This window comes from Chamaea fasciata, unplaced genomic scaffold, assembly GCF_029207755.1.
Source record: "Chamaea fasciata isolate MVZ Bird 193981 ecotype frontalis unplaced genomic scaffold, bChaFas1.0.hap1 SCAF_3, whole genome shotgun sequence".
In the NCBI taxonomy this organism is placed as follows: Eukaryota; Metazoa; Chordata; class Aves; order Passeriformes; family Sylviidae; genus Chamaea; species Chamaea fasciata.
In genome coordinates this window covers 18,738,792-18,759,189 of record NW_027094088.1, presented here as the reverse complement: position 1 = coordinate 18,759,189, position 20,398 = coordinate 18,738,792, and the positions used below count along the sequence as shown (strand labels likewise).

General features: G+C 56.0%; 2 protein-coding genes across 2 annotated transcripts; both read left to right on the top strand.

Annotated features, from left to right (window-relative positions):
* Nucleotides 1–4,528: 4,528 nt before the first annotated feature.
* Nucleotides 4,529–13,260, top strand: LOC136286225 (acrosin-like). Its single transcript, XM_066177582.1, has 7 exons — nt 4,529–4,680; nt 5,204–5,260; nt 11,334–11,567; nt 11,744–11,749; nt 11,882–12,147; nt 12,418–12,563; nt 13,072–13,260. The coding sequence occupies exons 1-7, from the start codon at nt 4,529–4,531 to the stop codon at nt 13,258–13,260; spliced, it is 1,050 nt and encodes a 349-aa protein (XP_066033679.1).
* A 341-nt stretch (nt 13,261–13,601) lies between these two features.
* Nucleotides 13,602–20,147, top strand: LOC136286224 (acrosin-like). Its single transcript, XM_066177581.1, has 7 exons — nt 13,602–13,619; nt 17,498–17,631; nt 18,220–18,453; nt 18,630–18,635; nt 18,768–19,033; nt 19,304–19,449; nt 19,959–20,147. Exons 1-7 carry the CDS (start codon nt 13,602–13,604, stop codon nt 20,145–20,147), a joined length of 993 nt encoding a protein of 330 aa, XP_066033678.1.
* The last annotated feature ends 251 nt before the right edge of the window (nt 20,148–20,398 follow it).

Sequence of the window (20,398 nt, the reverse complement as noted above, 5' to 3'; positions counted from 1 at the left end):
CCTGAGTGGACTGCCAGTGATGGCTGGGAAGGCTGACGTGAAACAGAGATTGGACAGAGATAAAAAAATAAAGTAGGTATTTCTTGAAAGGCCTCCAGAATCCACCTTGGCCAGGACAGGAGCCTGATCGGGGCTATCCACAAAGTTGGACAAATAATGGCCACAAAATGGCTGACGGGTCACAAGATCTTACGTTTTTATAGGTTTTGGTCCATTTGCATATTGGGGTTTAATTGTCCAGTTACAGCTTCAGCTGGTGGGGTCTCATCCTTCTTGTTTTCTCTCTTCAGTCCGCTGTTGTTTATGCTGTTGGCCTGAAAGTTGCCCTCGGTCCTCAGCAGGAAAAGGATTTGTTTGTCTGCTTCCTCTATAAAAAGAGCCTACTGGCACTTAATGCGAGGCTCAGAACTACACCCCGAAGCAGCACAGAACCTAAAAATACGAAAGCTAAAGCTCAAGGCATCACCAGTGCCCTAAGGCAGAGCCAGAGTTCACAGGGAGTAAAGGGGGACTGATGTGCTAGGCGGTCACACTTCACAGATATTCAAAGGAAGAGCTGGGCTCATTCTGGGGAGAGGAACCTGGCAGAAACAGCAGGAGAGCACACCAGGAATGCCCTGGAAGGCCAAAGTGAGTGGGCCAACAGCAGCTGCAACAGCAAGGCTGCTCACAGGCAGGGAGGGCCAAGCCTGGGAGCCATGGGAAAAAGATCCCTGGGCGTGGCTCCATATTTGGGAGGAGACAAAAGGCAGAGACAGGGAGGAGTCAAGGAAGATGAGGCTGCTGTGTAAGTCTGGCAAACGGAGAGAAGGAGCAGTCAAAGATCCAGCTGCACAGACACAAACTGCAGCTTGCTGTGCTTCTTTGTCTGAGTGCTGCACATAAGCACCACAGGATGGGCAAGAACCTTCTTATCTCGACTCACTAATTAACAAATCCTCTACAAACGGTTCAAATTTGCCCCAGAATTTAGACTCTTTTCAGTCAAACCTCAATATTTGGGGTGCTGGGACGGGCAAAGAAAAAATGATGGCATAATGCCATGGGGAAGACTTGTTGAAGGCAGTTGCTGTCTGTTCCAGGTGAAGGCAAGCGAACATTGACTTTCTAAATATAATGGAATGTTGCGGTGCGAAAATTATTACTGTGCAATTTTATGCAGAATGGTTTGTTCCAGATTAGCCCGTGTTCTAACCCCTTTGGTTTTTCCCTAGTTGTGGCTCCTGCCCATCTCCCTGCAACCCTGCCCAGACTCCGGTGGGGGGCTGGGGTGATTGGCAGAGCCTCTGACTTCCCCGCCCTGTATTATGTATCAGATGCCCTGTGTGCTGTCTTTTTGTCTTGGTAACTCCCACCCCACATGGTATTGGTCCTGGGCTAATCCCTGCCCCTTTCCACACCCCTGGTACTTAAGGTCAAGGAGAGCCCAGAGAAGTCATTTTTCACCTGGCCAGCTGGCAGCAATAGACCCATCTTGTCACCCACGTGAGAGTCTGCCTTTCTTCCACACCGAAGCCACACTTCTGCCTGAGGGCCAGGGCTCACACAGCAAGAAGGTACCGGAGTTGTACCCATTAATGCGTGTTCGGGACCGAGCTAGCCGTCGCAGCTCTGAACGCCCGCATTAATGGAAGGCTTCAAAATGCCTTGGGCTAGGTGTCACTCCGTCCGCTTCTGGACATTCTTCTTGGGTTCCAGGCAAACGGAGTCCTGTCTCACGGCATGTGGCATTCTTCCCTTTGTGTTAATCAAGATGGGCCGTGCTGAGAACAATCATGCCACATCTGTACTTGGCCCCGCCACCCTGGCATAAGATTCTTCAAATCTTTGCTGAAGCAAATTTCAGGGGCTGCCTGCTCACTAAAGACACCGAGTCCAAGAGTGTCACTCAGGGTTGGGGCTGATCATTACCCTGCCCAGAGGGGAGACAAGCTTAGAGCTGCCCAATCATCCTGGCACGACCTTGTTGTGCGAAATTCTGCTGCCCATAAGAGTTTCTCCCAGTTCTCTACAACTTTGGCCACAGACATGTCCTCACCTAAAACAGGGATATTTCCCATCACATCAGACACCTGGATGCATGTGAAACCCTCTTCTGCATGCCAAGAAGGGATTTCCACCCCCTTCTGTGTGTGCTCTAGCACCCATTTTGCGGCACGAGGGACGCAAGGTTCTCCCTGTGCCTGTCTGCAAAAGCCTTCAAGCAGAGACTCGAGCCCCTCTACCTCACAACTTACGGGGGCCCCCACAACTCCTCCGTGGCCACCTTACACTGATCGTGCTGCGCGCACCTTTTTCACCCGCTACCCCTGACTTCACCAAATCTGCAGCAAATGCCGCCACAAGAGAGAGGCTCAATTCCATGCTTATAATTTACACAGACTCTGCGCATGGAATTAGAACACTCCTCCCATGGCTCCTTCTTGCTCTAAAGATCCCAGGTGAACTCAGCAGTACCTGCTGTGACAGGACGGAGGCTCCAGCAGGACTGTCCTTCGGTCCCATCTGGGCTGCCAAAATGCTGAGGGATCTCCCCTGTGTGACCATTCCAGAGGCACAGGTGACTGCAACAAGCTGATGGGTGACCCGTTTGATTCCCTCCCCACACCGCTCTCAGCCAGTCAGAGCGGGTATCCGTACCCATTCAACCTCAGGGCTCTTTGCCCCAGCAGACTCACAGATGTCACATTCCATAAAGAGCCACCGGCTCCTGCTGCAGCACTCAGGGTCCGTTCAAATCCCTGGCCTGTGCCACAGCACCCTGTGCCCTCTGCCATGCAAAGGGTGGCAGTCTCTGGTCCCAGACTCCCACCAGCCAGAGCTCAATCTGCAGCTGGCACTGCAGCCGCACAACCAGCTCCCTGCCCCAAATGGATTCCTCAGCAGCTGCTGGCCTCAGAGACTGCGCAGCCTCATCCTGCAAGAAGAGGGGCCTAAAGAAAGCAGCAGAGAGCAGCCCTTCTTACAGGGGCAGGTCCTCAAAGGACAAGGGCAATGGCTTTACAGTGACAGAGGGTGGCTTCATACGAGATATTGGGAAGAAATTCTTGACTGTGAGGCTGCACGGATACTGGCATGGGTTGCCCAGAGCAGCTGTGGATGCCTGTTTTTCATGTAGGCAAGGTCAGCACAGAAGACGCAGACACCAACTTCAGGAATAAATGTCATTTACTGCAATTCAAAACCGCAACCAATGGGAAAAGGATAAGCTAAGCAATGCACCTAATCATTACTATAAAAGACTGCCTACAGTGATGAAGAAAGACACATCACAAGTTACCCTAATCCTTGACCATCATGCAGGTCTGCCCATCAAGTGGGGGAAGCCAGTGGCAGTCACAGTGAAGGACTGGAGAACCGCTCCCAGCCAACTGGGAAATCCCGCAGGTGCCTTCCCCTACAGGCAAGGAGGTTTCTGACTGGGCTGTGAGAGAGGCCCACCTTTATACTGTTGAATAAACAAGCTACCATAACATCTAGTGCAGGGGCATCTGGTTTTTTTTCTCCTCTTGGGATGCTCCCAAGGCCTTGGAGGACTCCAGGAGGAACCAAGGAAGTTGTCTGTGATCCTACATCCCAAAAGAAGGCCAGATGTGGCCTTGTCCAGTTTCTGATTAGGGAAAGGCAAATCCACGTTTTGCCGAGGAGCGGATCTCGATAACATTTGGTTGGCAGGTTCACGCAGAGGCCAACTTTTGATCAAGAGCTCTTGTTCCTGCCTCAGTCAGGTCCTGTTGATGAAGACTTAGTACTTCAGTGTCCCATCCTCCCTCAGATTGTTCAACGGCAGCTTCTGAGCCAGGCTCAGAAGAGCAAACTTCTCCAGTACAAACTATCCATCCCTACCAATGGCAGGAAGTCAGAGCTATGTGATTTCCAAGCTCCCTTCCACCCCAAACCATTCCATGGCTGATGGATTCAGTGTTGCCCCTCCCCCAGTGGGCCCCGGTTGCACAGGCCCCCACAGCGCCCCAAACACGGAACCCAGCCCTCAGTGACATCAGCCCCGGGGCCGAGGGCACCACGGGCAGCGCGGCTGCTGCCGGGCACTGCGGCTGTGGCTGTGCTGCTGCACGGAGCCCTCAGTGCTTGCAGCTGACACGTGCCTCTGGCAGCCATGAATTGGCTCGGCCTCCTCGTCCTGCTGACCGTGGCCGGGCTGGCCCACGGCATACCGTACCCCTGCGGGTAAGTGGCCCCAGGCCCTGGGAGGGAGCCATGGCAACACTTGAGGCCTTCCCTGGAGGGGACCCGCCTGGCCCCCATGGCTGGCCCACAGCCTCCCACCCACCACGGGGAAGCCTCAGTTCCTTGGACAGACAAACATCCCGTGGGCTTCCCTGGCCTGCTGTGCCCGCAAACCCTTGTGGGGAGGGCAGAGGGCTGAGCTTCAGCCTGAGCCACAGCAGGCCACGCAGCAGCGTGGAAATGACTTTCTGCTTGCAGAGGTTCCTGCGGCCTCCGCGCTCCGCAACCCGACTACAGCTCCACGACTTATTCCACCGGCAACGAAGCTTACGACTACGGCATGACGCGCGTTGTGGGTGGAGTAGGCGCTCTGGAAGCATCCTGGCCCTGGATCGTCAGCATCCAACATCCAGGCCTGGGCCATTGGTGTGGAGGGTCTCTCATCACTGCCGATTGGGTCCTCACAGCGGCCCACTGCTTCGACAAGTTAGAGTAAGGCAGACTAGGGAATGGGGACACCCTCGCTACACCAGCAGGTGCCCTGTCAGCAGCACCACCTGCTACTCCCATCCCCTTTCCTCTCAGGCAGCCCAGCCGCCACAGTGCTCAGGAGAAGCCTGGGCTTGTGCCAAGGCTTCCTAGCAGCCTCCAGCTCGACATTCCCCCAGCCCAATGTGTGCGAGGGCACTCGCACCTGCCAGAGCACTGCGCTCTCTCTGCCTTGCCAAGCAGAGGAGAGGCAGCCGCTGGGCTGCTGTGCTACGTGGCCCTGCTCCCTCTCAGCCCTCTCTCCGTCTTCTTTCCAGTGACATCAGCATGCTGTATGTGGTGCTTGGAGCTACCGAGTTCACTCAGCCGGGCCCTGGGGCTGTAGTTCGCAACGTGAAGCAGGTGGTGGTTCACCCCTACTACAGGCGTGCCGACTTCAGCTACGACATTGCCCTGCTGCAACTGGACGGTTCTGTCCAGTGCAACGCCTACATCCAGCTGGCCTGTCTGGCTGACCCCGCCCTAGAAGTCTCAAAGCTCGACAACTGCTGGATCGCTGGCTGGGGTTCCACCACTGCAAGAGGTGAGTTCCAGGAGTGAAACCTGAGCCAGCTAAGTGCACTGGGGAGAGGGTTTGGGCTTCCTCACAGCAGAGACCGAAGCCAGGCTGAAGGACGCACCCCGGTGCAGAGGTGGGCCTGGCCTGCTCCCCAAAGGCAGGAAGCAGGGACACCATGCCCCAGTGCCTCTGCAGAGGGAAAGCCGTGCCCAAGGGACAGGGATTCCTCCCCTCAGACAGGCAAGGAGAACTGACACGGGGATGCTGAGGGCTTATTGCTTTCTCTGCTCCCAGCTCAAGGTTCAAGTGGTCGCCTGCAGGAGGCCAAGGTCCAGCTCATCAATTCCCAGCTCTGCAACAGCACAGCCTGGTATGCAGGGCAAGTCCACCCCTACAACTTGTGCGCTGGTTACCCACAGGGCACCATCGACACCTGCCAGGTATGAATGTGTCACGAGCCTCTCAGCCCCCAGCAGCACCAGCAGCCCTGGCAGCACTGCCCAAACACCGCCCAGGGTCTGCTTTGCCCCGGCCAGTTCGCCCGGTCACCCTCCCAGCCCCAGCTTCCCCCCCCCCCCCCCCCCCCCGCCCCCAGCTGCTGGGGGGGCTTCCTACACCCTCCCCATCCACTCCTACTTGCCCAGTGCCCCCCTTGTGCCAGAAAGCCCAGACAGCCCAGCTGGTGGTCTTGGCAGCGCAGAGATCCTGGTGCCAAACATCCATCCTCTGCACATCCAGGACTCCTGCCTTGTGCAGAGAGGACAGAGAGAGCCCTACCCTCCAGGACCCCAAGCCATTCACAGCCAGGGCTCTGGAGGCTCCAGCCTCTGAGGAAAGCCTTCCTCTGCCTGGAATACAGTTCTGGCAGGGGCTGTGAGAGAAGAGGAGACAGCCCCAGTGCTGGCAGGGGCCACTCAACACCACCTTAATCCTCTCTGCTCTATTGCAGGGTGACAGTGGTGGTCCTCTCATGTGCAAGGACAACACCGCTGAGTACTGGTGGGTTGTCGGCTTAACCAGCTGGGGAGAAGGCTGCGCCAGACCAAAGCGGCCTGGAATCTACACCTCCACTCGGCACTTCTATCACTGGATTGACTACAACATCCGTGCGTTCCACACAGCTGAAAGGGCTTCCTGAGCAGCAGGACAGGCAGGATCCAGGGCAGGCTGCAGTGCACCGCGACCATCTCCTGCTGGGGCAATGCCTGCTGATCCAAAGGCAGCCTCAGTGCCAAAACCCTGCTCTGCCCCGCCCCCATTTCTCTCCTGTGTGCAGGCAAACACTGGAGTTGACCTAACTGTTGAAATAAAGTTCCCTTTGTTCACAGGGAGCCGTCTTTTCAGTGTCATTCCAATTCCTGGGAAGGGCAACAAGTGCCACATTCGGCACCTGCAGAATGAGCCTGAGGCACGAAGGGACAGAGTGGCTCCAAAGAGCACCAGTGTGCCTGGTCAGAGAGCAGAGGGCTCTGAGCCACCATGGGCTGGAGGAAGCCGGTACGCCAAGCCCAGGAAGGGGATAGGACAAAAGCAGACACCTTGGGGACAGTGCTCAAATGCCCATGGGCTGATGATTTAGGGCCCGGTGTAAGCTTGGGCAAAGAGAAGAGACCAGAGACAGTCCCAAGCATGACAAGGGAAACTCCTGCCTCCTGAGTGGACTGCCAGTGATGGCTGGGAAGGCTGACGTGAAACAGAGATTGGACAGAGATAAAAAAATAAAGTAGGTATTTCTTGAAAGGCCTCCAGAATCCACCTTGGCCAGGACAGGAGCCTGATCGGGGCTATCCACAAAGTTGGACAAATAATGGCCACAAAATGGCTGACGGGTCACAAGATCTTACGTTTTTATAGGTTTTGGTCCATTTGCATATTGGGGTTTAATTGTCCAATTACAGCTTCAGCTGGTGGGGTCTCATCCTTCTTGTTTTCTCTCTTCAGTCCGCTGTTGTTTATGCTGTTGGCCTGAAAGTTGCCCTCGGTCCTCAGCAGGAAAAGGATTTGTTTGTCTGCTTCCTCTATAAAAAGAGCCTACTGGCACTTAATGCGAGGCTCAGAACTACACCCCGAAGCAGCACAGAACCTAAAAATACGAAAGCTAAAGCTCAAGGCATCACCAGTGCCCTAAGGCAGAGCCAGAGTTCACAGGGAGTAAAGGGGGACTGATGTGCTAGGCGGTCACACTTCACAGATATTCAAAGGAAGAGCTGGGCTCATTCTGGGGAGAGGAACCTGGCAGAAACAGCAGGAGAGCACACCAGGAATGCCCTGGAAGGCCAAAGTGAGTGGGCCAACAGCAGCTGCAACAGCAAGGCTGCTCACAGGCAGCGAGGGCCAAGCCTGGGAGCCATGGGAAAAAGATCCCTGGGCGTGGCTCCATATTTGGGAGGAGACAAAAGGCAGAGACAGGGAGGAGTCAAGGAAGATGAGGCTGCTGTGTAAGTCTGGCAAACGGAGAGAAGGAGCAGTCAAAGATCCAGCTGCACAGACACAAACTGCAGCTTGCTGTGCTTCTTTGTCTGAGTGCTGCACATAAGCACCACAGGATGGGCAAGAACCTTCTTATCTCGACTCACTAATTAACAAATCCTCTACAAACGGTTCAAATTTGCCCCAGAATTTAGACTCTTTTCAGTCAAACCTCAATATTTGGGGTGCTGGGACGGGCAAAGAAAAAATGATGGCATAATGCCATGGGGAAGACTTGTTGAAGGCAGTTGCTGTCTGTTCCAGGTGAAGGCAAGCGAACATTGACTTTCTAAATATAATGGAATGTTGCGGTGCGAAAATTATTACTGTGCAATTTTATGCAGAATGGTTTGTTCCAGATTAGCCCGTGTTCTAACCCCTTTGGTTTTTCCCTAGTTGTGGCTCCTGCCCATCTCCCTGCAACCCTGCCCAGACTCCGGTGGGGGGCTGGGGTGATTGGCAGAGCCTCTGACTTCCCCGCCCTGTATTATGTATCAGATGCCCTGTGTGCTGTCTTTTTGTCTTGGTAACTCCCACCCCACATGGTATTGGTCCTGGGCTAATCCCTGCCCCTTTCCACACCCCTGGTACTTAAGGTCAAGGAGAGCCCAGAGAAGTCATTTTTCACCTGGCCAGCTGGCAGCAATAGACCCATCTTGTCACCCACGTGAGAGTCTGCCTTTCTTCCACACCGAAGCCACACTTCTGCCTGAGGGCCAGGGCTCACACAGCAAGAAGGTACCGGAGTTGTACCCATTAATGCGTGTTCGGGACCGAGCTAGCCGTCGCAGCTCTGAACGCCCGCATTAATGGAAGGCTTCAAAATGCCTTGGGCTAGGTGTCACTCCGTCCGCTTCTGGACATTCTTCTTGGGTTCCAGGCAAACGGAGTCCTGTCTCACGGCATGTGGCATTCTTCCCTTTGTGTTAATCAAGATGGGCCGTGCTGAGAACAATCATGCCACATCTGTACTTGGCCCCGCCACCCTGGCATAAGATTCTTCAAATCTTTGCTGAAGCAAATTTCAGGGGCTGCCTGCTCACTAAAGACACCGAGTCCAAGAGTGTCACTCAGGGTTGGGGCTGATCATTACCCTGCCCAGAGGGGAGACAAGCTTAGAGCTGCCCAATCATCCTGGCACGACCTTGTTGTGCAAAATTCTGCTGCCCATAAGAGTTTCTCCCAGTTCTCTACAACTTTGGCCACAGACATGTCCTCACCTAAAACAGGGATATTTCCCATCACATCAGACACCTGGATGCATGTGAAACCCTCTTCTGCATGCCAAGAAGGGATTTCCACCCCCTTCTGTGTGTGCTCTAGCACCCATTTTGCGGCACGAGGGACGCAAGGTTCTCCCTGTGCCTGTCTGCAAAAGCCTTCAAGCAGAGACTCGAGCCCCTCTACCTCACAACTTACAGGGGCCCCCACAACTCCTCCGTGGCCACCTTACACTGATCGTGCTGCGCGCACCTTCTTCACCCGCTACCCCTGACTTCACCAAATCTGCAGCAAATGCCGCCACAAGAGAGAGGCTCAATTCCATGCTTATAATTTACACAGACTCTGCGCATGGAATTAGAACACTCCTCCCATGGCTCCTTCTTGCTCTAAAGATCCCAGGTGAACTCAGCAGTACCTGCTGTGACAGGACGGAGGCTCCAGCAGGACTGTCCTTCGGTCCCATCTGGGCTGCCAAAATGCTGAGGGATCTCCCCTGTGTGACCATTCCAGAGGCACAGGTGACTGCAACAAGCTGATGGGTGACCCGTTTGATTCCCTCCCCACACCGCTCTCAGCCAGTCAGAGCGGGTATCCGTACCCATTCAACCTCAGGGCTCTTTGCCCCAGCAGACTCACAGATGTCACATTCCATAAAGAGCCACCGGCTCCTGCTGCAGCACTCAGGGTCCGTTCAAATCCCTGGCCTGTGCCACAGCACCCTGTGCCCTCTGCCATGCAAAGGGTGGCAGTCTCTGGTCCCAGACTCCCACCAGCCAGAGCTCAATCTGCAGCTGGCACTGCAGCCGCACAACCAGCTCCCTGCCCCAAATGGATTCCTCAGCAGCTGCTGGCCTCAGAGACTGCGCAGCCTCATCCTGCAAGAAGAGGGGCCTAAAGAAAGCAGCAGAGAGCAGCCCTTCTTACAGGGGCAGGTCCTCAAAGGACAAGGGCAATGGCTTTACAGTGACAGAGGGTGGCTTCATACGAGATATTGGGAAGAAATTCTTGACTGTGAGGCTGCACGGATACTGGCATGTGTTGCCCAGAGCAGCTGTGGATGCCTGTTTTTCATGTAGGCAAGGTCAGCACAGAAGACGCAGACACCAACTTCAGGAATAAATGTCATTTACTGCAATTCAAAACCGCAACCAATGGGAAAAGGATAAGCTAAGCAATGCACCTAATCATTACTATAAAAGACTGCCTACAGTGATGAAGAAAGACACATCACAAGTTACCCTAATCCTTGACCATCATGCAGGTCTGCCCATCAAGTGGGGGAAGCCAGTGGCAGTCACAGTGAAGGACTGGAGAACCGCTCCCAGCCAACTGGGAAATCCCGCAGGTGCCTTCCCCTACAGGCAAGGAGGTTTCTGACTGGGCTGTGAGAGAGGCCCACCTTTATACTGTTGAATAAACAAGCTACCATAACATCTAGTGCAGGGGCATCTGTTTTTTTTTCTCCTCTTGGGATGCTCCCAAGGCCTTGGAGGACTCCAGGAGGAACCAAGGAAGTTGTCTGTGATCCTACATCCCAAAAGAAGGCCAGATGTGGCCTTGTCCAGTTTCTGATTAGGGAAAGGCAAATCCACGTTTTGCCGAGGAGCGGATCTCGATAACATTTGGTTGGCAGGTTCACGCAGAGGCCAACTTTTGATCAAGAGCTCTTGTTCCTGCCTCAGTCAGGTCCTGTTGATGAAGACTTAGTACTTCAGTGTCCCATCCTCCCTCAGATTGTTCAACGGCAGCTTCTGAGCCAGGCTCAGAAGAGCAAACTTCTCCAGTACAAACTATCCATCCCTACCAATGGCAGGAAGTCAGAGCTATGTGATTTCCAAGCTCCCTTCCACCCCAAACCATTCCATGGCTGATGGATTCAGTGTTGCCCCTCCCCCAGTGGGCCCCGGTTGCACAGGCCCCCACAGCGCCCCAAACACGGAACCCAGCCCTCAGTGACATCAGCCCCGGGGCCGAGGGCACCACGGGCAGCGCGGCTGCTGCCGGGCACTGCGGCTGTGGCTGTGCTGCTGCACGGAGCCCTCAGTGCTTGCAGCTGACACGTGCCTCTGGCAGCCATGAATTGGCTCGGCCTCCTCGTCCTGCTGACCGTGGCCGGGCTGGCCCACGGCATACCGTACCCCTGCGGGTAAGTGGCCCCAGGCCCTGGGAGGGAGCCATGGCAACACTTGAGGCCTTCCCTGGAGGGGACCCGCCTGGCCCCCATGGCTGGCCCACAGCCTCCCACCCACCACGGGGAAGCCTCAGTTCCTTGGACAGACAAACATCCCGTGGGCTTCCCTGGCCTGCTGTGCCCGCAAACCCTTGTGGGGAGGGCAGAGGGCTGAGCTTCAGCCTGAGCCACAGCAGGCCACGCAGCAGCGTGGAAATGACTTTCTGCTTGCAGAGGTTCCTGCGGCCTCCGCGCTCCGCAACCCGACTACAGCTCCACGACTTATTCCACCGGCAACGAAGCTTACGACTACGGCATGACGCGCGTTGTGGGTGGAGTAGGCGCTCTGGAAGCATCCTGGCCCTGGATCGTCAGCATCCAACATCCAGGCCTGGGCCATTGGTGTGGAGGGTCTCTCATCACTGCCGATTGGGTCCTCACAGCGGCCCACTGCTTCGACAAGTTAGAGTAAGGCAGACTAGGGAATGGGGACACCCTCGCTACACCAGCAGGTGCCCTGTCAGCAGCACCACCTGCTACTCCCATCCCCTTTCCTCTCAGGCAGCCCAGCCGCCACAGTGCTCAGGAGAAGCCTGGGCTTGTGCCAAGGCTTCCTAGCAGCCTCCAGCTCGACATTCCCCCAGCCCAATGTGTGCGAGGGCACTCGCACCTGCCAGAGCACTGCGCTCTCTCTGCCTTGCCAAGCAGAGGAGAGGCAGCCGCTGGGCTGCTGTGCTACGTGGCCCTGCTCCCTCTCAGCCCTCTCTCCGTCTTCTTTCCAGTGACATCAGCATGCTGTATGTGGTGCTTGGAGCTACCGAGTTCACTCAGCCGGGCCCTGGGGCTGTAGTTCGCAACGTGAAGCAGGTGGTGGTTCACCCCTACTACAGGCGTGCCGACTTCAGCTACGACATTGCCCTGCTGCAACTGGACGGTTCTGTCCAGTGCAACGCCTACATCCAGCTGGCCTGTCTGGCTGACCCCGCCCTAGAAGTCTCAAAGCTCGACAACTGCTGGATCGCTGGCTGGGGTTCCACCACTGCAAGAGGTGAGTTCCAGGAGTGAAACCTGAGCCAGCTAAGTGCACTGGGGAGAGGGTTTGGGCTTCCTCACAGCAGAGACCGAAGCCAGGCTGAAGGACGCACCCCGGTGCAGAGGTGGGCCTGGCCTGCTCCCCAAAGGCAGGAAGCAGGGACACCATGCCCCAGTGCCTCTGCAGAGGGAAAGCCGTGCCCAAGGGACAGGGATTCCTCCCCTCAGACAGGCAAGGAGAACTGACACGGGGATGCTGAGGGCTTATTGCTTTCTCTGCTCCCAGCTCAAGGTTCAAGTGGTCGCCTGCAGGAGGCCAAGGTCCAGCTCATCAATTCCCAGCTCTGCAACAGCACAGCCTGGTATGCAGGGCAAGTCCACCCCTACAACTTGTGCGCTGGTTACCCACAGGGCACCATCGACACCTGCCAGGTATGAATGTGTCACGAGCCTCTCAGCCCCCAGCAGCACCAGCAGCCCTGGCAGCACTGCCCAAACACCGCCCAGGGTCTGCTTTGCCCCGGCCAGTTCGCCCGGTCACCCTCCCAGCCCCAGCTCCCCCCCCCCCCCCCCCCCCCGCCCCCAGCTGCTGGGGGGGCTTCCTACACCCTCCCCATCCACTCCTACTTGCCCAGTGCCCCCCTTGTGCCAGAAAGCCCAGACAGCCCAGCTGGTGGTCTTGGCAGCGCAGAGATCCTGGTGCCAAACATCCATCCTCTGCACATCCAGGACTCCTGCCTTGTGCAGAGAGGACAGAGAGAGCCCTACCCTCCAGGACCCCAAGCCATTCACAGCCAGGGCTCTGGAGGCTCCAGCCTCTGAGGAAAGCCTTCCTCTGCCTGGAATACAGTTCTGGCAGGGGCTGTGAGAGAAGAGGAGACAGCCCCAGTGCTGGCAGGGGCCACTCAAGGCCACCTTAATCCTCTCTGCTCTATTGCAGGGTGACAGTGGTGGTCCTCTCATGTGCAAGGACAACACCGCTGAGTACTGGTGGGTTGTCGGCTTAACCAGCTGGGGAGAAGGCTGCGCCAGACCAAAGCGGCCTGGAATCTACACCTCCACTCGGCACTTCTATCACTGGATTGACTACAACATCCGTGCGTTCCACACAGCTGAAAGGGCTTCCTGAGCAGCAGGACAGGCAGGATCCAGGGCAGGCTGCAGTGCACCGCGACCATCTCCTGCTGGGGCAATGCCTGCTGATCCAAAGGCAGCCTCAGTGCCAAAACCCTGCTCTGCCCCGCCCCCATTTCTCTCCTGTGTGCAGGCAAACACTGGAGTTGACCTAACTGTTGAAATAAAGTTCCCTTTGTTCACAGGGAGCCGTCTTTTCAGTGTCATTCCAATTCCTGGGAAGGGCAACAAGTGCCACATTCGGCACCTGCAGAATGAGCCTGAGGCACGAAGGGACAGAGTGGCTCCAAAGAGCACCAGTGTGCCTGGTCAGAGAGCAGAGGGCTCTGAGCCACCATGGGCTGGAGGAAGCCGGTACGCCAAGCCCAGGAAGGGGATAGGACAAAAGCAGACACCTTGGGGACAGTGCTCAAATGCCCATGGGCTGATGATTTAGGGCCCGGTGTAAGCTTGGGCAAAGAGAAGAGACCAGAGACAGTCCCAAGCATGACAAGGGAAACTCCTGCCTCCTGAGTGGACTGCCAGTGATGGCTGGGAAGGCTGACGTGAAACAGAGATTGGACAGAGATAAAAAAATAAAGTAGGTATTTCTTGAAAGGCCTCCAGAATCCACCTTGGCCAGGACAGGAGCCTGATCGGGGCTATCCACAAAGTTGGACAAATAATGGCCACAAAATGGCTGACGGGTCACAAGATCTTACGTTTTTATAGGTTTTGGTCCATTTGCATATTGGGGTTTAATTGTCCAATTACAGCTTCAGCTGGTGGGGTCTCATCCTTCTTGTTTTCTCTCTTCAGTCCGCTGTTGTTTATGCTGTTGGCCTGAAAGTTGCCCTCGGTCCTCAGCAGGAAAAGGATTTGTTTGTCTGCTTCCTCTATAAAAAGAGCCTACTGGCACTTAATGCGAGGCTCAGAACTACACCCCGAAGCAGCACAGAACCTAAAAATACGAAAGCTAAAGCTCAAGGCATCACCAGTGCCCTAAGGCAGAGCCAGAGTTCACAGGGAGTAAAGGGGGACTGATGTGCTAGGCGGTCACACTTCACAGATATTCAAAGGAAGAGCTGGGCTCATTCTGGGGAGAGGAACCTGGCAGAAACAGCAGGAGAGCACACCAGGAATGCCCTGGAAGGCCAAAGTGAGTGGGCCAACAGCAGCTGCAACAGCAAGGCTGCTCACAGGCAGGGAGGGCCAAGCCTGGGAGCCATGGGAAAAAGATCCCTGGGCGTGGCTCCATATTTGGGAGGAGACAAAAGGCAGAGACAGGGAGGAGTCAAGGAAGATGAGGCTGCTGTGTAAGTCTGGCAAACGGAGAGAAGGAGCAGTCAAAGATCCAGCTGCACAGACACAAACTGCAGCTTGCTGTGCTTCTTTGTCTGAGTGCTGCACATAAGCACCACAGGATGGGCAAGAACCTTCTTATCTCGACTCACTAATTAACAAATCCTCTACAAACGGTTCAAATTTGCCCCAGAATTTAGACTCTTTTCAGTCAAACCTCAATATTTGGGGTGCTGGGACGGGCAAAGAAAAAATGATGGCATAATGCCATGGGGAAGACTTGTTGAAGGCAGTTGCTGTCTGTTCCAGGTGAAGGCAAGCGAACATTGACTTTCTAAATATAATGGAATGTTGCGGTGCGAAAATTATTACTGTGCAATTTTATGCAGAATGGTTTGTTCCAGATTAGCCCTTGTTCTAACCCCTTTGGTTTTTCCCTAGTTGTGGCTCCTGCCCATCTCCCTGCAACCCTGCCCAGACTCCGGTGGGGGGCTGGGGTGATTGGCAGAGCCTCTGACTTCCCCGCCCTGTATTATGTATCAGATGCCCTGTGTGCTGTCTTTTTGTCTTGGTAACTCCCACCCCACATGGTATTGGTCCTGGGCTAATCCCTGCCCCTTTCCACACCCCTGGTACTTAAGGTCAAGGAGAGCCCAGAGAAGTCATTTTTCACCTGGCCAGCTGGCAGCAATAGACCCATCTTGTCACCCACGTGAGAGTCTGCCTTTCTTCCACACCGAAGCCACACTTCTGCCTGAGGGCCAGGGCTCACACAGCAAGAAGGTACCGGAGTTGTACCCATTAATGCGTGTTTGGGACCGAGCTAGCCGTCGCAGCTCTGAACGCCCGCATTAATGGAAGGCTTCAAAATGCCTTGGGCTAGGTGTCACTCCGTCCGCTTCTGGACATTCTTCTTGGGTTCCAGGCAAACGGAGTCCTGTCTCACGGCATGTGGCATTCTTCCCTTTGTGTTAATCAAGATGGGCCGTGCTGAGAACAATCATGCCACATCTGTACTTGGCCCCGCCACCCTGGCATAAGATTCTTCAAATCTTTGCTGAAGCAAATTTCAGGGGCTGCCTGCTCACTAAAGACACCGAGTCCAAGAGTGTCACTCAGGGTTGGGGCTGATCATTACCCTGCCCAGAGGGGAGACAAGCTTAGAGCTGCCCAATCATCCTGGCACGACCTTGTTGTGCAAAATTCTGCTGCCCATAAGAGTTTCTCCCAGTTCTCTACAACTTTGGCCACAGACATGTCCTCACCTAAAACAGGGATATTTCCCATCACATCAGACACCTGGATGCATGTGAAACCCTCTTCTGCATGCCAAGAAGGGATTTCCACCCCCTTCTGTGTGTGCTCTAGCACCCATTTTGCGGCACGAGGGACGCAAGGTTCTCCCTGTGCCTGTCTGCAAAAGCCTTCAAGCAGAGACTCGAGCCCCTCTACCTCACAACTTACGGGGGCCCCCACAACTCCTCCGTGGCCACCTTACACTGATCGTGCTGCGCGCACCTTCTTCACCCGCTACCCCTGACTTCACCAAATCTGCAGCAAATGCCGCCACAAGAGAGAGGCTCAATTCCATGCTTATAATTTACACAGACTCTGCGCATGGAATTAGAACACTCCTCCCATGGCTCCTTCTTGCTCTAAAGATCCCAGGTGAACTCAGCAGTACCTGCTGTGACAGGACGGAGGCTCCAGCAGGACTGTCCTTCGGTCCCATCTGGGCTGCCAAAATGCTGAGGGATCTCCCCTGTGTGACCATTCCAGAGGCACAGGTGACTGCAACAAGCTGATGGGTGACCCGTTTGATTCCCTCCCCACACCGCTCTCAGCCAGTCAGAGCGGGTATCCGTACCCATTCAACCTCAGGGCTCTTTGCCCCAGCAGACTCACAGATGTCACATTCCATAAAGAGCCACCGGCTCCTGCTGCAGCACTCAGGGTCCGTTCAAATCCCTGGCCTGTGCCACAGCACCCTGTGCCCTCTGCCATGCAAAGGGTGGCAGTCTCTGGTCCCAGACTCCCACCAGCCAGAGCTCAATCTGCAGCTGGCACTGCAGCCGCACAACCAGCTCCCTGCCCCAAATGGATTCCTCAGCAGCTGCTGGCCTCAGAGACTGCGCAGCCTCATCCTGCAAGAAGAGGGGCCTAAAGAAAGCAGCAGAGAGCAGCCCTTCTTACAGGGGCAGGTCCTCAAAGGACAAGGGCAATGGCTTTACAGTGACAGAGGGTGGCTTCATACGAGATATTGGGAAGAAATTCTTGACTGTGAGGCTGCACGGATACTGGCATGGGTTGCCCAGAGCAGCTGTGGATGCCTGTTTTTCATGTAGGCAAGGTCAGCACAGAAGACGCAGACACCAACTTCAGGAATAAATGTCATTTACTGCAATTCAAAACCGCAACCAATGGGAAAAGGATAAGCTAAGCAATGCACCTAATCATTACTATAAAAGACTGCCTACAGTGATGAAGAAAGACACATCACAAGTTACCCTAATCCTTGACCATCATGCAGGTCTGCCCATCAAGTGGGGGAAGCCAGTGGCAGTCACAGTGAAGGACTGGAGAACCGCTCCCAGCCAACTGGGAAATCCCGCAGGTGCCTTCCCCTACAGGCAAGGAGGTTTCTGACTGGGCTGTGAGAGAGGCCCACCTTTATACTGTTGAATAAACAAGCTACCATAACATCTAGTGCAGGGGCATCTGGTTTTTTTTCTCCTCTTGGGATGCTCCCAAGGCCTTGGAGGACTCCAGGAGGAACCAAGGAAGTTGTCTGTGATCCTACATCCCAAAAGAAGGCCAGATGTGGCCTTGTCCAGTTTCTGATTAGGGAAAGGCAAATCCACGTTTTGCCGAGGAGCGGATCTCGATAACATTTGGTTGGCAGGTTCACGCAGAGGCCAACTTTTGATCAAGAGCTCTTGTTCCTGCCTCAGTCAGGTCCTGTTGATGAAGACTTAGTACTTCAGTGTCCCATCCTCCCTCAGATTGTTCAACGGCAGCTTCTGAGCCAGGCTCAGAAGAGCAAACTTCTCCAGTACAAACTATCCATCCCTACCAATGGCAGGAAGTCAGAGCTATGTGATTTCCAAGCTCCCTTCCACCCCAAACCATTCCATGGCTGATGGATTCAGTGTTGCCCCTCCCCCAGTGGGCCCCGGTTGCACAGGCCCCCACAGCGCCCCAAACACGGAACCCAGCCCTCAGTGACATCAGCCCCGGGGCCGAGGGCACCACGGGCAGCGCGGCTGCTGCCGGGCACTGCGGCTGTGGCTGTGCTGCTGCACGGAGCCCTCAGTGCTTGCAGCTGACACGTGCCTCTGGCAGCCATGAATTGGCTCGGCCTCCTCGTCCTGCTGACCGTGGCCGGGCTGGCCCACGGCATACCGTACCCCTGCGGGTAAGTGGCCCCAGGCCCTGGGAGGGAGCCATGGCAACACTTGAGGCCTTCCCTGGAGGGGACCCGCCTGGCCCCCATGGCTGGCCCACAGCCTCCCACCCACCACGGGGAAGCCTCAGTTCCTTGGACAGACAAACATCCCGTGGGCTTCCCTGGCCTGCTGTGCCCGCAAACCCTTGTGGGGAGGGCAGAGGGCTGAGCTTCAGCCTGAGCCACAGCAGGCCACGCAGCAGCGTGGAAATGACTTTCTGCTTGCAGAGGTTCCTGCGGCCTCCGCGCTCCGCAACCCGACTACAGCTCCACGACTTATTCCACCGGCAACGAAGCTTACGACTACGGCATGACGCGCGTTGTGGGTGGAGTAGGCGCTCTGGAAGCATCCTGGCCCTGGATCGTCAGCATCCAACATCCAGGCCTGGGCCATTGGTGTGGAGGGTCTCTCATCACTGCCGATTGGGTCCTCACAGCGGCCCACTGCTTCGACAAGTTAGAGTAAGGCAGACTAGGGAATGGGGACACCCTCGCTACACCAGCAGGTGCCCTGTCAGCAGCACCACCTGCTACTCCCATCCCCTTTCCTCTCAGGCAGCCCAGCCGCCACAGTGCTCAGGAGAAGCCTGGGCTTGTGCCAAGGCTTCCTAGCAGCCTCCAGCTCGACATTCCCCCAGCCCAATGTGTGCGAGGGCACTCGCACCTGCCAGAGCACTGCGCTCTCTCTGCCTTGCCAAGCAGAGGAGAGGCAGCCGCTGGGCTGCTGTGCTACGTGGCCCTGCTCCCTCTCAGCCCTCTCTCCGTCTTCTTTCCAGTGACATCAGCATGCTGTATGTGGTGCTTGGAGCTACCGAGTTCACTCAGCCGGGCCCTGGGGCTGTAGTTCGCAACGTGAAGCAGGTGGTGGTTCACCCCTACTACAGGCGTGCCGACTTCAGCTACGACATTGCCCTGCTGCAACTGGACGGTTCTGTCCAGTGCAACGCCTACATCCAGCTGGCCTGTCTGGCTGACCCCGCCCTAGAAGTCTCAAAGCTCGACAACTGCTGGATCGCTGGCTGGGGTTCCACCACTGCAAGAGGTGAGTTCCAGGAGTGAAACCTGAGCCAGCTAAGTGCACTGGGGAGAGGGTTTGGGCTTCCTCACAGCAGAGACCGAAGCCAGGCTGAAGGACGCACCCCGGTGCAGAGGTGGGCCTGGCCTGCTCCCCAAAGGCAGGAAGCAGGGACACCATGCCCCAGTGCCTCTGCAGAGGGAAAGCCGTGCCCAAGGGACAGGGATTCCTCCCCTCAGACAGGCAAGGAGAACTGACACGGGGATGCTGAGGGCTTATTGCTTTCTCTGCTCCCAGCTCAAGGTTCAAGTGGTCGCCTGCAGGAGGCCAAGGTCCAGCTCATCAATTCCCAGCTCTGCAACAGCACAGCCTGGTATGCAGGGCAAGTCCACCCCTACAACTTGTGCGCTGGTTACCCACAGGGCACCATCGACACCTGCCAGGTATGAATGTGTCACGAGCCTCTCAGCCCCCAGCAGCACCAGCAGCCCTGGCAGCACTGCCCAAACACCGCCCAGGGTCTGCTTTGCCCCGGCCAGTTCGCCCGGTCACCCTCCCAGCCCCAGCTGCCCCCCCCCCCCCCCCCCCCCGCCCCCAGCTGCTGGGGGGGCTTCCTACACCCTCCCCATCCACTCCTACTTGCCCAGTGCCCCCCTTGTGCCAGAAAGCCCAGACAGCCCAGCTGGTGGTCTTGGCAGCGCAGAGATCCTGGTGCCAAACATCCATCCTCTGCACATCCAGGACTCCTGCCTTGTGCAGAGAGGACAGAGAGAGCCCTACCCTCCAGGACCCCAAGCCATTCACAGCCAGGGCTCTGGAGGCTCCAGCCTCTGAGGAAAGCCTTCCTCTGCCTGGAATACAGTTCTGGCAGGGGCTGTGAGAGAAGAGGAGACAGCCCCAGTGCTGGCAGGGGCCACTCAAGGCCACCTTAATCCTCTCTGCTTTATTGCAGGGTGACAGTGGTGGTCCTCTCATGTGCAAGGACAACACCGCTGAGTACTGGTGGGTTGTCGGCTTAACCAGCTGGGGAGAAGGCTGCGCCAGACCAAAGCGGCCTGGAATCTACACCTCCACTCGGCACTTCTATCACTGGATTGACTACAACATCCGTGCGTTCCACACAGCTGAAAGGGCTTCCTGAGCAGCAGGACAGGCAGGATCCAGGGCAGGCTGCAGTGCACCGCGACCATCTCCTGCTGGGGCAATGCCTGCTGATCCAAAGGCAGCCTCAGTGCCAAAACCCTGCTCTGCCCCGCCCCCATTTCTCTCCTGTGTGCAGGCAAACACTGGAGTTGACCTAACTGTTGAAATAAAGTTCCCTTTGTTCACAGGGAGCCGTCTTTTCAGTGTCATTCCAATTCCTGGGAAGGGCAACAAGTGCCACATTCGGCA